Source organism: Eublepharis macularius, chromosome 17 (genome assembly GCF_028583425.1).
Source record: "Eublepharis macularius isolate TG4126 chromosome 17, MPM_Emac_v1.0, whole genome shotgun sequence".
Classification (NCBI taxonomy): domain Eukaryota; kingdom Metazoa; phylum Chordata; class Lepidosauria; order Squamata; family Eublepharidae; genus Eublepharis; species Eublepharis macularius.
The window spans coordinates 27,078,898-27,095,000 of NC_072806.1; the positions used below are offsets into that span (position 1 = coordinate 27,078,898).

General features: G+C 43.0%; 1 protein-coding gene across 2 annotated transcripts in view; it reads left to right on the top strand.

The window, feature by feature from the left end:
- Window positions 1–15,522, top strand: part of YWHAE (tyrosine 3-monooxygenase/tryptophan 5-monooxygenase activation protein epsilon) — a 30,427-nt gene extending 14,905 nt beyond the window's left edge. The window contains exons 4-7 of one of the 2 annotated variants that reach the window (XM_055001098.1): window positions 7,941–8,147; window positions 11,909–12,045; window positions 12,794–12,836; window positions 14,026–15,522. In XM_055001098.1, coding sequence (XP_054857073.1) covers window positions 7,941–8,147; window positions 11,909–12,045; window positions 12,794–12,801 — 352 coding nt within the window. In that variant the 3' untranslated portion in view covers window positions 12,802–12,836; window positions 14,026–15,522. The remainder of the gene's footprint in view (window positions 1–7,940; window positions 8,148–11,908; window positions 12,046–12,793; window positions 12,837–14,025) is intronic. The other variant, XM_055001097.1, reaches the window with a different exon arrangement.
- The last annotated feature ends 581 nt before the right edge of the window (window positions 15,523–16,103 follow it).

Below are 16,103 nucleotides of genomic sequence, written 5' to 3' on the forward strand. Positions count from 1 at the left end.
GCCCATTGAAAAGCGAAAGAGTGAACCACTTCCTCCGTGATTTTTATAGAAATTCATTGGACAAGAGTGCAGCTTTATCATTTTTTTTTCTAAATATATCCTTCCACCTGCTTTCCAACAATGTCCTGAAAACTTGGTGTTCCAGTTTCACCAGCATGATACAAGTCTGGGAGCCATTACTTTGTTTCTTGGATATGAGCTGCTGTTGAAAGGAGAAATAAGTAAGTAGCCCTAATAGGCATTTATATATTTTTTTTAACCTCTAATCCAAAGATATTCATTCATTGGCTCAGGAGCCTCATGTGGTTCTTTAACATGCTTCCTGTGGTGGTTCTGAGCATTATTCCCCTTGGCACCTGCCCTGTGCTCCAGAAAAGTGTGCAGTTTGTTTAAAAATTGGAATAATTTTCTCATTATTGTGGGCCCAAGATAAAACTCTTATTTTAAAAAAAAACATAATACAGCTTAACTCTCAATAGTGGGGAAAGATAACTGTAGATGCACAGGGGTAACTGGTAATTAAAAGGGTTATATTACAATTATTTGTGAATGTTTGGAGTGGCATACAGGATGTATATTAATCACGTGGCTCTTTTGGTAGATGAGAATAGTGATGGTGGCTCTCCATGCTCCACAAAGTGAGTACTCATGCTCTAGTCCTTCTTGACTGTCCACCCACCCACATGTTTGCTTACTTGTGACACATTTTGTCTTTAATGGTTTTTGTTGTGTGGCACTTATATCTGGATAGTTGGGCAATGATTAAAAGCCCTTATAGTTTTTTGTAACTTGGTCATGCTTCGGTCACTTTTCTTCAAAGTTCTCATTAGCATATATTCTGTAAAAGATTGGGGAACAAACCAGCCCAAAATTGGTGAGAGAGAAAACGTGAAGCAGCCATCTGCACAAGTGTATGTGGGTTACTTGTTTCATTTGTTGAAGAACAAAATTGCACCATATTCTCATAAACAAAGTGTGACAAAGAAAGGGAGAATACCTGACCGAGTGTTCGAGTAGAGGTACCCGTTCCCTTTCCTTTCACGTTTATATGATATTAAGAAACTAATCAAGAGAGAACCTCCTGGAACTCTTCACAGTCTGCCTCGCTCTTCATTCTAAGTATTTTGGTGCCATCATCAAACTTGGCCACTACGCTGCCATCTATGATTCCAGATCATTTGTGAATAATTCCAATCCTTGGACAAAACCCCCTTGCTCATTTCATTCCAAGAACTATCCATTTATTCCAAGTCTCTGCTTCCCGTGTAACCAATTTTTAATCCATAAGAAGATCAGTCCTTGTATCCTATGACAAGTGTACTCAGGAGTCTTTGGCAAGGGACCTTGTCAAAAGCTATGTTTGTTTACTTATTAATGTAAAGTGTGAATTTATATAAGACCGAATCTGAAGGCTGTTGGTTCAGCATTGCATCAAGATCATAGAGGCCTTACCGCCGTGTGTCCACTGATGAACTTAATACATCTACCCGGACCAGGCTAACCTATGATTTAAATAGCAATGAAGCCTGGCGTAGCAAATGTATGTTCTACTCAGTCATCAGTTGTTAACAAAGGCAAATTTGCTCAGTAGTTACTCTTAACACATTTTATTTATTTTAGTCCACCTTTCTCCCTGAGACTGAAGGTGGAATACACATATAACATATGTAACAGTGAATCAGTTTCAGATTTATGACTGCTATTGCAACATCATGAGAAACTGCAATTTCTGTTTTTAAATCAGGTGTGATTACTGATACGGAATTCCACTTGTGTGAAATTAATGGTCTGTGTTACATGCAACAAATAGCCCAGAGCCTCTTGGAGAAGGCCACTGAGTTTAAAGACTGCTGTCCTTAGTGGCACATTTTCCGTACATCATGACTTCATGATAGGGTGAACAGAAACGTATACGCATTCAAGGATTGGACAAGGATCTTTGATCCCTGTTGATGATGCTGTTGTATAGCAAGTACCATCCACACTAGAGCTATAATAGGGCTAGCAGGTTTAGAGCAAAGAGTGTAGAGGAAGGAAGGGCTCACTGATCTCTCTCGCTGGCCAGGGTCCAGGGATCAGAGAATAGATTTGTCACCTTTGTCCAAGGACCCTCACTCCTGAAAGACAGAATTCTGTCAAAATCATCTGCCTTCTCTGCCTTTTCCTTCCACTCCAATTGCCTTGTCTATCTTGTCCTGTGAGCCTGTGGGCAAGGCTTGTGTTTTATCAGTGTAAGTTTTGTGGGAGAGAAGATTGTTTAAAAAGCACACAGTCTCCACTGCAATATGATGCTTTGGTGTTGGTGCCAGTTCAGTTTATATAATTATGCAAAAATGGAATGGGCTTAATTCTGTTAAAAATCAAGGTGTTAAATTTTGGCTAGATAATTAGCAAGAGCCCCGTGGCGCAGAGTGGTAAGCTGCAGTACTGCAGTCCAAGCTCTGCTCACGATCTGAGTTCGATCCTGGTGGAAGCCGGGTTCAGGTAGACGGCTCAAGATTGACTCAGCCTTCCATCCTTCCGAGGTTGGTAAAATGAGTACCCAGTTTCCTGGGGGTAAAGCGTAGATGACTGGGGAATGCAATGGCAAACCACCCCATAACAACAGTCTGCCAAGAAAACATCGTCATGTGACGTCCCCCCATGGGTCAGTACCTTTTCAGTTCGCATCTACTGCAAATCTGTAGGCACTAAGGTTTTGAAGGAAGACCTGTAGATTACAGTATTGCAGGAGTAAATACTTTGTTTTGCAACAAAATAGTATTTACCTGTCAGTGAAGGAGGGTAGCTTTATATGGGTTACTGCTCTGCTGAAACTTTTGTTCAGGTCCTTCTGTTTCCAGTGGGAAGAGCCTCCTCAGTGTACACCCCACCTGCTCTATGAAGCAGGATATTTACAGTGCTCCATCCTGGGCCATTGGTCCCATTGCGGTGTACAGGAACGTCCTGAAATGGTATTTGCTAGAGCCTCCAAGAGCCTCAGAACACAGCTTCTGGTGGTTTTATCCCCCGACCCAGCTGGACACACCAGTGAAGCAGTGACTAAATATACTGCTGAAGCAGCCAGCTCTCCAACCACTGAGCGTGCTGGGTGTCACAAAGGTGCAGTTAAGTACCCCCTACCTATTCCAACCCTGTGGGGGCAGGAAGCCATCCAAAAACCGCACAATCCAGTCAGTTATGTAAACTCCACCCCCTCCCCTCCCATGTCCAACCTGCCTACAAGAAAGATTTACCACAATGTGCCCCTCCCCGCACCAGGCAACTAGAATGAGGCGTGCCTCATTTGATACTCTGCCTGGATTAGAGAGGCAGTTGTAAAAGACATCATCTCAGATAGGTGCTACCAAAAGCAAATGTGGTGGTGAAAATGGAAGAGCATCACAAGAGGAAGACACAGGCCAACCAGGTGAAGGTTTTATACTCTTGACAGTTCAGACTGGATTTCCTCTGGTTCACATGACAGAGGAAAGGGGTATATCACCCACATAGAAGTCCCTACTAGTTTTGTCCCATGTGGGTCCTACCCACAAGAACATGCTTAACCTTCTCTTCTCCACTTCAGAGGATGCTAGTGCACCATGGCAACACACGGTGGTTCTGCATTCTGCTGATTCAGACAGGGAACAGCCCTCTTCTCCCCCTTCAAACCTAACTCTGACAGAGAATGAGAATGATCAGCAGATGAATTTAAAGTGTCAGACAATCCTTCTGTTAGACTTTTCCACTTTGAAGTTTTTCTTCCGTTCCCAGCTAAAGTGTTCTCAGAGTGTTCTCAGTTCTTCCAGCTTTCTGAAGCATACCATAAACAGACTTGAACCCATGGTCAAACCCAGAGGGGTTTCCTAAATCTTCCCCCATCCCGCTATTCCTTACCTAGTATTCTTTGAAAAGGTAATTCATTCTAGCCGGCAAGGATATACTATTTTTGTTCATTCATTTTATTTGCGTTATTTGTTGTCTACCTTTTTTATTGAGGCTCAAGACATAGAGTAACTCTGTGCAGTTAACAAGAGGACAGGAAAACAGTGCAATGGGATTTGGATTGTAGAAATCTGAAACCAACCAGAAATCTGAAACAAACTGAAGCAAAGTATAACACAACATGTTAAATCTTGATAGTTAATCTAGATAGTGCAAGGAAACACAGTGAGGCTAGTTGGGAAAATAATACAATTCCTTTCCACCACTGTGCCAGGAATCTCCAACCTTGTTGAGCCTCTGAGCACTTTTGGAAGTTTGAGAACATTGACTGGGTGCCGCTACCAGACGGCTGCTATGGAGGGACAGTCAATCACAATTTAGCTACCATGAGGTCTGGGTTCAGTCATCAAATGCTGGGAGCTTTCAAGTCAAGTGTCTTCTTGTGATGAAAATGCTACTTCTAAATGACAGAATGGTGATGCATCCTGGAAACTTACTAAGAACCTACTACTCCAAAACGCCAAGACTAGATGTGTGCTTTTGGAAAGAAAGAAGTGCACACCAGAAATCACATTGGCAAGCATCATGTTGGAGAGTAAAGCATTACACCACCATTCTGCAATACCATGGACTCTCTCAGTGGGTTCTCCACTAGCCTCCCCCATATCAAGAGCCCTAATCCCTAGGGACAGAAATGTTAACCTTATGGAACAGGGAGGTAAAAGGACCAACTTGACCTGATTTTTTTTAATATAGCTAGATCTGTTCTTAAAGATTTTTAATTGTATATTTTTGTTACCCTGTTCGAATCTGATTCTGGAGAACGGTGAGATAGAATACCCTAAATAAATATTCCTTGCCTTGTGTAAGATTTGTGATACCGAGGCCTTAAGCAGCAAAGCCTGCATTGCTAGTTTTTCTCTTGAGCAAACATTTTGTGAGCGGAGCAGCTGCTTTAGGACTTTTATCCTGACTCCCCCAGATTGATGTAATCTGTTGCACTTCACCAAAGCTGTTGCCTTCACTTCAGATTTCAACTTTAATAGCATACAATATTCCATGCAATCTGTGATCTTATAAGGAGGAACCTTTGGCTGAAACAAATGCTTCCAGGGGCAACATCTGTTCCATTTCTGGGGGCAGGGGTGGTTGAGGTTTTTATGGATGATACACTGGATAAACCAAGACCACCAAATAGCCATGCCATCCACAGCCAAGATGGATAAATGTAAAATGGACAGGTAGGGGCTTTCTTCTTTTTACCCTTCCAAAGTTTTCAGAGCAGGATCTTCAGGTGCAAGGATTCTAAGGTATCCACTTTGTCATGTCCAAAAAAATTAAAAAATAGACTGGATGGTGATCCTGGCTCTGAAGTGCCTAATGGGAAAGAGGAAATTCAGAGCTGGTAGCTGTGCACGAGAAGGACTTCCTTGCTTCAGCCATCCTATTGGAATACTCACATTGCTATCCATTCACAGCACAGATGATGACTTAGGTTCTTATATAACTAGTTGCAGTGATAGTACAAGATTCTGCAGTTTTAGATTCTTGTCAGCCCCATATATATTCATGAAGATCATCTTTGCCCTTAGTCATATAACTTCACCTATGGTGAATTCATATTTACCCATATTGGGTGACCTGTGCTCTTGACTTTGTGTTATCCACACTCATTTATGAGTTCCTAACCATCTACAAGAATTGTCTCATCCTGTCTCAAACCTTAGTCCTTCATACATCTGGACAGTTGCATAAAAATCAAAGCTGCCAGATTGTATCTTCTGCTGGACAGGATAAACAAGTTACAAGACGAAACCCTGAAAATACACCAAAAGGCCGCAGTAGGCCTTCTGACTCGAAAAATCCAGAACCTCATGATAGCTTGCATCAGCATAATATCATGAGCCCACCTACACTCCTGGCCTCTTGATTGGGTACTTCAGTTGTAGACCGAAGATGATCAAATTTGAAACTGGCTATAACTCAGGGCAATCAGTCAAGCCATTCGTGCCTTCAGGCACCAGATGGGGGTATCTGCAGGACAGCTACCCAGACCACCTCTTTCATGTTCTGCAGACATTACAGTGTAGACACTTATGCATCAGCCACAGCTGTAGTCAGCAGAAGGATGCCTCAGCAGTATCTTTCCCCTTAGGCTCCTTGGACGTTTCCCACGCAGGATGACACAGCTCTTCTATATTTCTTGCAAGGATACCTTCCTCTGTTGATGGAAAACCCAACACAGGGCTTCCCGTAAGAGTTTTCATTTCTTGATTCAAGGTATTGCTCTCCACCTGGATTGTGACAAAGACTCTTTTGGGGAACCAGGACATCTTTGTCTGAAGTACGAATTGTAAAGAAGGGCAGTAAGACTGTGCAACCATTGTGCATAGTTGAGAGACTGTCCTCCATGTATGTGTTACTTGGTTAAGTAGAAGGGATGTTCCGTTTCTTCTGGACTGATGCAAGACATGCCTGGGGATCCACCTCTCTCTGGAAGCAGGAGGACTGTATGAGAGCTTGAACACAGCCTTAGCTGTGAAGTGGAATGACAGGAGTAACCTGTCCAGGGATACTTTGCTGTCCACCAATGAAATCAAACCCTCGTGGTAAGTCCAGTGTTTCAGTCTGCACCTTGTGTTAATACAGGAATAATGGAATTTTTCTATATACCTGAGATAAAAAGCTGTCTTAGATTTTTGCCCTTTAACTCTCTGAAGTAATTAGAAGTTGGTTATATTGCAATTGTCAAATAGGTCTGTTTGAATATTGATCTGAACCAAAAGTGGCCTCAGTATAAATCTGTGATGCAGATTTAAGTATTGAAATGTGTACATCATATTTATTTATTTTGTGTATTTTTATCCCACCCTTCCACCTGGGAGTTCAGAACAGCATACATCCCCCAGCCTCCAGTTTAGGTCAGGCTGAGAGAGGATGACCGGCCTGAGGTCACCCAGCAAGGTCCACATGTGCACACCTGAGTTCAAATACTTCTTGGGGATTTCAACTCAGGTCTATCCAGCCTTAGTCTCACACTCCGTCCAGTGCCCTTAACTACAAAAGGGGCATTCAGAGATCTGGTGGAACACTTGGTGCTTTCTAGGGCTGTGTGGTGAAGAGTTAAGCAACGATCAGTTGTATGGTGCCCGTTTTCTAAAATCTGCTTGCTCGAGGTGGATAATGCAGCTGGAAGTCTCCCAATCCAGTTTGGAGGCTATGTCCAACAGTATTTTGAGGGACCAATCTACTTTTTTTAAATACTGGGACTACAATACTGAGTTTCTGCTCTGACAGAAAAATCCCAGTTAAATTGATCTGAGTGAACAGCTTGGCTAAAATGGATGCCCACAGAACTTTTAACCACTTACTATGCCATAGTAGCTCAAGATACTTTCTTTAATTTTTTTGTGGAATAAGTGATAGGGTTACGTTTTTATACACCAAAATGTGCATAAAGTGTACTTGACAGCCTCTAAAACCATTCCATGAGAAAATCAGAGTTCAGACATCGATTTCAATAGGGACTCAGTGTGTATAGGCCATGTTGTAACTTTAATTGCATGTAATTCCTAATTTCTATATTTGTGTTTTGAGGTAAGAGATCTTGTCTTTCAGAAGGTTTTTTTATTAATTCTTGTTTTATTTATTTTACCAGAATTTGTCATATACTGCAAAGAGTTAAAAAAAAAATGAAAGGGGCTGAAGGGGGACCAAGGAGGTGATCTCAGGTGACTCGTTGTATGAAATGGAGCACATCGTCCGAAGCATTTTTTGTTGCAGACAGTTGCCTCTTGCTCTCTGCTGCCTTCTGTGTCTGCGCTTAGTATATAGGAGCTAGGGCCATTTGGCAGGATTTGGGGAAGCTCCCAGAGCTGGTGTCAAGACCCTCTCGTCTGATAGAATGCAGTCATGTCTGTATAAATGTATTGGGGTAATATACTTGTGTCAGAAGTAATCACTAGCATAAGTGATATTTCAGTCTTCTTTTTTTCTGCCCCCTCATCCTCCCACAGGAAAGGGGACTACCACAGGTATCTTGCTGAGTTTGCCACAGGAAATGACAGAAAGGAAGCTGCTGAGAACAGCCTGGTGGCTTATAAAGCTGCTAGTGATATTGCAATGACAGAACTTCCTCCTACACATCCCATCCGTCTAGGTCTTGCCCTCAACTTCTCTGTTTTCTACTATGAAATTCTTAATTCTCCTGACCGTGCCTGCAGGTGAGTGTTCCCAATATGGGAAAGTGTTTGTGGGTTTTTTTTTCTCCACTAGCTACCAGAGTGAAGTCTTTCCTCCCTGTACTTCAAGGCTTAGAAAATACTCAAGTATTATTTATTTACTTATCTGATAAGGCCATCACTCAGAGTTAGGCTTCTGAAACTTTTCTACATCGGTGCTCTTAATTGGGAGCTGGAAACTTCCTTTTTAGTTGTTTTATTAAAATATTTGTACGTTGCCTTTCTCAAAGCAACTCATAATTCCAAGATTAAAACCATACACAGTATAATCCCCCTCCTTCAGGAAATGCCTGCCGCTTAAGCCCCATTAAAGGCCCTTGCAAATAAAAGGGACCTTACAGTGCCTCTCTGGAAACTCCTAACTGTAATGCCTCCTCAACTTCTTAGGGAGCCTGTTCCACAAGGTGGGAGCCACTATAGAGAAGCAACAGGCTCTAGTAAACATCAAGTGGACCATCTTGAGCCAGGGGAGCTGCTAAAAGAAGGAAGCCAGAAGGCTGTAGTTGGTTGATTCAGGGGAATACATGAGGATAGACTTCCCTAAAGATATTTGAGCCCTAGGTCATGAAGGGCTTTAAAGATTATAATCAGCACCTTGACCTGAACTCAGAAACGCACTAGGTGAGATGTGATCTCCGTTGGCTAGCTCGCCCTTGATTGTAGTCAGAGTACCATGTTCTGAATCAGTTGCAGGGTCTGGGTTGTCTTCAAGGGCAGCCCAACATAGATTGTGTTCCAGTAATTTAATCACAAGGTTTCATAAGTTTGGATTAGCAGGGCTAAGTTCTGCGAGTCTAAGAAAGGAGAGAACCAGACACAACTGATAGAAGCCATTCTGGGCCACTGTACCAGCCTGCTTTTTTCAGACCGCACCCTCAAGCTCTTAACTTGCTCTGGAAATGCAAAATGCCACTCCATCCGAGAGAACAGGATCCAGTCCCTCCAAGGCATCAGTCTTCCTGACTAGCATTTTATTTATTAATTTATTAAAATATTTATACCTTGCTTTTCCATAGCTCAGGACAGCCCATTGCTTTGAACTCATTAATTTGGAGAGCATCTTATAAAAAGAAAACCAGTTAAACTAATGAACTTGGTTGCACTCATTCACAGCATGGTGTTCAGGAATACAATTTTGCATGTCCTGTCCCTCTGCTAAAGAACTTTCATTCTTGTTTGCTACTGTTAATTGGAGTACTAAGCTGGAAGGGATCCAGATAGTACTGTAGAAATGGATGGGCAGACCTGGTTTTGACATAAGCACTCACCTCCTTCTGAATCAGCCTATTCCAGCATCCTGTGGGAAGGCCCACAGCACATAGTCAAAACCTCTGTTGCTCTCCTCCCCCCCCCCCCCCCCCGCCATCCCAAAACAGACTTCTAGTATAGAGCCTCTGAACATTTTCTTGTTACGGGTAATAGCCACTGAAGGACCTATGTATTATTTTGTCTAATCTCCATTTAAGGACCTCTAAGATAATGTCTACCACTTACATTCTGTGGCAATGAAAACCATATTTTATGTATTGTGTGTCTGTCCTGAATCTACTGTCCGTGAGTTTCACTGAGTTCTTGTGTTTTGGGAGAGGAAGAACAAGTTTTGTCTACATGTCCACATTTCTTAGTCTTCCCAGGTTGCACGTGCCTGGGAGGAAACTCTACTAAATAAAACGACATTTCTGGCATTGAACTGTAGAGCTTGTTGGTGGAAACTGCCTCCTTGCCACTGGGTGAGGAGAGAAAAGGGATGGAGGAAAGGATGAAGGGCATGTTGGCTGTTTCCCCCAGGGCCTCGGCAGAGTCTGGACAGCATGCACGTAGGAGAACGTGGGTGGGGAAAGATAGAGGTGTCTTTCTCCTGTCATCAGTGGATGAGAGAATGAGACATACATTAGACCAAGGAAGTTGAGAAAGGTGACACTAAAACTAGTCTTTCTAATACTGGAAGCTTGGTTCACTTCAGTCAGGCTCAGAGATGCTTACTTCCACATCTAAATCCAGGCACAACCTTGCACATTCATTTTGGTTTACTGGAATAGGCGTTCACTACCAGATCTAGCTTTTCCACCATCCTGAGGGTCTTTGCCAAGCGCATGGCAGTAGCCGAAGCTCACCTTTATCAGTATGGAATAACAACTGCCTGCCTACATAGAAATTGGTTCATCATGGCTGCATCTCAACCCTCTGTCATGTGTGGACAACTCTACATGCCCATCTGTTCCTGCCCTGCATGTCAGTGGGGAAAGGTGTTATCCAGTAATGACATTGCAGTTTCTAGGGGCATCCCTGAATTTAACTTTTCCTCAGACAGACTGTGTGCCATAGTCCTTCCTGCAACAGCTGGTACAGCAAGACAAATTTTGTTTGTTTCACTTGCACCATATTTAGTGCTTGAGGCGGTTTACAGCATACATATAAAACACTATTAAAATATTTTAAATACATTAAAATTGGTAGTACAATATTAAAATAGGAATACAAACATTAACAGCCAATAATACAATAGAATACAAACATTAAAACCCATACGTCTAAAAGAACAGCACCATTACTAAATCCTCCTCGTGCCCATTGTCTGTAATAAATCATATGGAGTCAAGGCAATAAAAATACCTGAATCATATGCCCGATGAAGCATTTCTGCTTTGCAGGCCCTCTGGAATTTCACCAAATCCCGAAGGGAGCAAGTCTCCTCTGTTAAGGCATTCCAGAGGAAGAGAGCCACAAATCCAGCAGATACTGGGCCAAACTCTTCAGACACCTACCTTGGCCCTCTTCCTGTGCTACCCCAGACCTAAAAAGGGGACACGGGGTACATTCACTTGTGTACAATAAAGCTCTGTTATGAATTGGCCTACAAGCCTCTTCATGGGACAAACAGCTTTCAGCAGAGGTGATCTCTCTCCAGAGGGGCCACCTGAAGTGCGACGCCCTACACTTTTGAATCACTGCTTGACCTAAAGCAGGGTAGAGCATAGCACTCTCACTCCCTTCTCCTCTGCCTGCTTCCAGGAAGGTCAGCTTTCTAGCCTACCCCAATTTGTGTAATGGCCACAGAGACCACAAAAAACGAATAAGTTGCTTACCTGCAAGTGTAATTCAGGTGGTTCTCCTGTGCCATTTCCATGACCCATCTGCCTTACCCTGCAGCCTGTGCTTTCCGCTTGCCGCATCAGCCCTCTCTGGAAGGAACTAAGCAGGAAAGTATAGCTCTTCCCCCTTGCGCAGGTACAGTTGACACCGTGCTTCTCAGGGGAGAGGACTTTCAAGCCTAAAAACTAAGTTCTACTTACCAAATCAAAGCTCTGCATAGGCAGTTTGATTGAGGGTTAATGGGGAATAGCCCACCCATTATCCTCAGAGATTGGACTTGGAGCAAGCATTCTTGTCTCCATTTCTCTTAACTCAAAATGACTGTGCATACTCACCACTTGAGTATTATGATTATCGATGCCAGCTAAGGAACCCAGACACAAAATGCCCTTTTTTCCTGTTCTCATTTCCTAACCAACCTAGCTCCTTACCAGTGGGAGAGTAATCCCAATGTCATCTTCCACTGCTGCTGTGGCAGGAGAAAGAAGAAGAAACCCTCTGGAGAAGTGTTCGCTCTGTGATGGAACAAATAGTCTCTTCCAGGCCTGGGTATAGGCTGTTGAATCCTGCCTGATCGCACATGAGGTGTTGCTATCTCAGCCCAAATTCTGGGGTGTTCTGCCACTGTAACTGCATTGTGTTTATTGCAGGTTGGCAAAAGCAGCTTTCGATGATGCTATTGCAGAACTGGATACGCTGAGTGAAGAAAGCTATAAGGATTCTACACTTATCATGCAGTTGTTACGTGATAATCTGACACTATGGACTTCAGACATGCAGGGTGATGGTGAGTACTCAGATGATGCTTTTGACATTAGAGTCTCTGGTTAGATTGCAGAACTAGGACAATGTAGTGCGAGAATTAAATGTTGTACCATCTTTTGTAAGTTTCCTACTGCAAACCTAACAGGGAGTGTTTTTGTAGGGATAAAGCAGGTCAGCCTGCTTACCTTTGCTTTCTCAGTCACAGCCTTCAAGTAGTCGTGGGTTGTCTTTGCTGCCCCTAGCACAAGCCCTGCTCTCCGGCGACTAAATTTTGCCATATCTCAACTGGTGGCTTGTCTTGTGCATCATTAATTTCATGCTAAGAATGTGGCCTAGAGAAGAAGACTTGGAACATGACTATGCTTTTCACAGAATAGATAATGTTTCAGGAAGAAGGGAAATCGTTGTTAGGAGTAATTGTCTCTCTAATTGCTCCTGCTTAGGAATAGATTGCTGACTGATACATAATTGTAAATTCCCCTGGAGATTTGGAGTGTTCCAAATCCAGGTTACTGGAAGAGGCATTTCTTCTGACATTATTTCTAGTAAAGACTGAACATCTGTGTGGAATGGCTGGGGTGGTCCCAGATATGCATACTTCTCAGGTTCCTGTTTTCTGGTATGTTTGCCATCTGATTACTGCAGAAGTGGAGAACTGGATTTTCACCATCCCTGTTTCATGGTATTCTAAATACTGTACGCCGGTTCTTCATTTGTTATGTTTGTATCTTCTATGTAATTCCTGGTTTTTCCCCTTTTCTGTTGTGTAGATTCCTAAAGGATTTCACCTGTTCATTTTCTAAATCCTACTTTGTAAGTCTTCATGATGACTATGTCAACATCTCAGTTTTTGTCCCTGTCGCTAATCCTGCTAGTGTCTGAGTCCATTCCAGGGCTAAGCACCGGCCCCCTTCTGCCTCGTTGTAATTAAGAGCCAGTAGCCCTAAGGACTAGATAGGCGTTCTGAAATGCTTGGCTGTTTGCCTGGTATTCCAGTGATTGGAAACTGGAGCATGCTTGAGTTTTTCTGTTCATCCTCTAACTGTAAACATTAAATCCTGGTTTATCGATTTCTTCTGGGCTTGCCCTTTCAGTGGTTCCTGTGGTAGTCCTGGTGGACATATTCTCTGCAGTGACAAGTTCCTTGTAACTGTTGAGAGAACTACCTAGGAGTGCCAAATGGGACTTTTTGAGAATCAGTCGAGCTACTTCTGCATGACTTGGGCTTGCCTCAGGCAAAATTTGGTGTGTGTTCACTGGTATTAGGGAACTGTGTGTATGTGGAAATTGTGTGTTTGGCCAGGCATGACTTGTCCATGATAGTTCAGTGGAATAAGCTGGTTTTTTATTGCATGTTACAGTCTAGTCAGGTGACTCCAAATTAATAGGAAGCATGCGATGATGAAAATAACCTGTAAATATCCTTGGGCCTGGGGTTGTTTTGTAGGGGTTGCAGGTTTACAGGAATGACTAACATTATTTTGCTTCCAAGACACAAGCCATTGAAAACAGTGCTTTCTTATCTCACTACAAGAGGAATGTGAAATGTAAAAGTTGTTTCTTTTGATGATGGAAGTGAGGTGACTTGGGACCCTTAACTTTGGTGGCTTGCGAGCTTTTCCCAGACATAAAAGCTGGCATTCTGTTCCTCAGTTTCTTCTTTTGACTGACCTTTGCATTTCCATTGGGATTTCTTTGGCTGCTCATCAGTTACTACAACTCCAAGTGTCCTGTCCACTGCTGTGGCAGGCTGGGTTCTCTGGAAGGTGTCTGGAGCCACCTGTTCTCATACAAAAACCAGTCCACATAATACCTTTTATTGGGAGCAACTTGAAAGCTCACACACTGTATGTTACATGTCAGTTGGTTAGTCATAATAAAGGGTATGATGTGGGTTGTGTACTGGTTTTCTGGATTTTACTTTGGACTGGCATGGCTGCTAACCACTTCTATGTTTCACATTCTCATACTTTAGACTGACATTCTTGGTTTTCCTTTCCAGGTGAAGAACAGAGTAAAGAAGCGCTGCAGGATGTGGAAGATGAGAACCAGTGAGACACAAAGGCCAATAAGAGACCCCATCTCTGTCCCCATTCACCTGTTCCCCCTCCTCCTGCCCTCCCCAGCCCCTCAGTGTCACTGGGAGCCACCCAATCTAATGTTTGTGATGGCTCTCAAAATTTAGGTTCCTACCCTGGTTTTTTTTTTTTTTACACAATTGAAAATTTCTTTAAAGGCAAGAGTGAATGTCTGTGGATTTTACTGGTGCCAGCTTTCAGTTTCTTTTAAGACACTAACCAGACTGGCTGTGTAGAGGCTTTTTCTGCGTTACTCTGTTGTCTTCTGTCAGGTGTTGAAGGTGACATCTGGAAGCCATTAGAATTCTAGAGGAGACTTGTTGCACTGTAGGGTGCATGTGGTGGCATTTTTCCTTTTTTATAATTGTTTAAACAATTTTATACCAGTGTTTAAAATTAATTGGGTGTTTAGCTTGAAGTTACAGGTTGCATTGAAACAGTTCTTGTAATGGTTTTGCTGTAAAAGAAAACCACACAAAAAAACTCAAAACTGCTGCAATATTGCTGCACCAGAAAGTGCTGGTAACAGTTCAACAATCCGTGGCTGCTCATTCTTGCCTTCTCATTTTTCCTCCAAGCAGGTTAGCATTGAAGGTGGCGTTGAAAAGCCTGCATGTGTGTTCAATATTTTTCTCTCCCCTCTCCCCTCCCTCTTCGCTAGCTCAACCTCTTTTGTTCAGTATGTGTAACTTGAAGCTAATTTGTACTACTGGATATCTGACTGGAGCCACAGATACAGGATCTGTATTGTTCTTACTGAAACACAGCATGGAATTAACATTAAACTTAAATAAAACAACCCTAAATTAAAATGACGCCAAATACTACCGCTACTTTTCCAGGGTAGCTGTCAAGCAAGAGATGCAGGTAGAACATATAGCAGGGGAAAGAAAGTGAGATTTCAGGGAAAGCTGTCACTGTGACCTTAATTAGATGTCCCAAACCAGAACATGTCAATCTAAATTAGTAGCTGTACATCATGTGCAAACTTGGGCACTGAACCCATCTCAGGCAGCCCATCTGCTTAAGCATTGCAACCCAAAGAAAGATTGTTCCAGTAAAGCAGAGAGGCATGCTCTAAGAACACTTGTCAGAGCTTGAATTCAGGTTGAGCTAGAGCACATCCTTGAAAACCACCCTATCTGATTTCTACAGGCTCTTTCTTTAAAAGTTCTGCTCAGCTGTAAGCAATGTTCAGTCCTTTCAGTCATGTGCTGGCAAAACACTGCAGGGATTGTGGGGAAATCCTACATACACGCCCCAAAGTGTTTCTTGTGTCGCTTCAGTCTTCTTTCCTGACGATTCCTTGCCACCATCCTTCTTGCCTGAACTGTCTCCTTGCCTTTTGGTTCCATCTGGGCTTTCCCCTTGAATTGAGCAGCGAGTGTTGGATAAATAAAATGCTGTGTAAAGATTCTGTACCTCAGACTCTCTTCTGAATTGTGGGAAAGGCTTCAGGTGCAGTCCATTGCCAGGCAGGGCTGTCAGTCTTCTTCCCTTAGTATCCTTATCAGTCCAACCAGGGGAGAAGCTGTGGCTCCATGGAAGAGCTCCTGTACCACATGCTGTGCTAGCATCTTCCAGTAAAGAGAAACCTTGGCTAGCAGGACTAAGAAAAGCTCTTTCCTGCCTGAGATCCAGGGGGAATGGCTGTGTGCATGTGTGTATGCGCATGGAAATTCTCATGTGTTTGGGATAACACTGGGAGGAGTGTTTTAAATTTGGTTTGCCTCTGTGAGATGGTGCTATTATCTGGGTCAGTACTGGATATTTCAGTGGCTGTCTCCTGGTAGTTTGCGCGCTCATTACTTTCAGCATCCCCAGATTGCATTTTGTAAAGAAGAGACCTTCCCAAAACTCGTTCTTGCAAACTTGTTTCCAGACACATGGCACCATCTTTGACTGGCTTGTCTCTAGCTTAAGAGCTGAATTTGGGGCTTGCCACTGTCTTAACAAGCCGCTGCTATTTCTTTGCGACTCCTTCCCCATTACTGCTGATTCT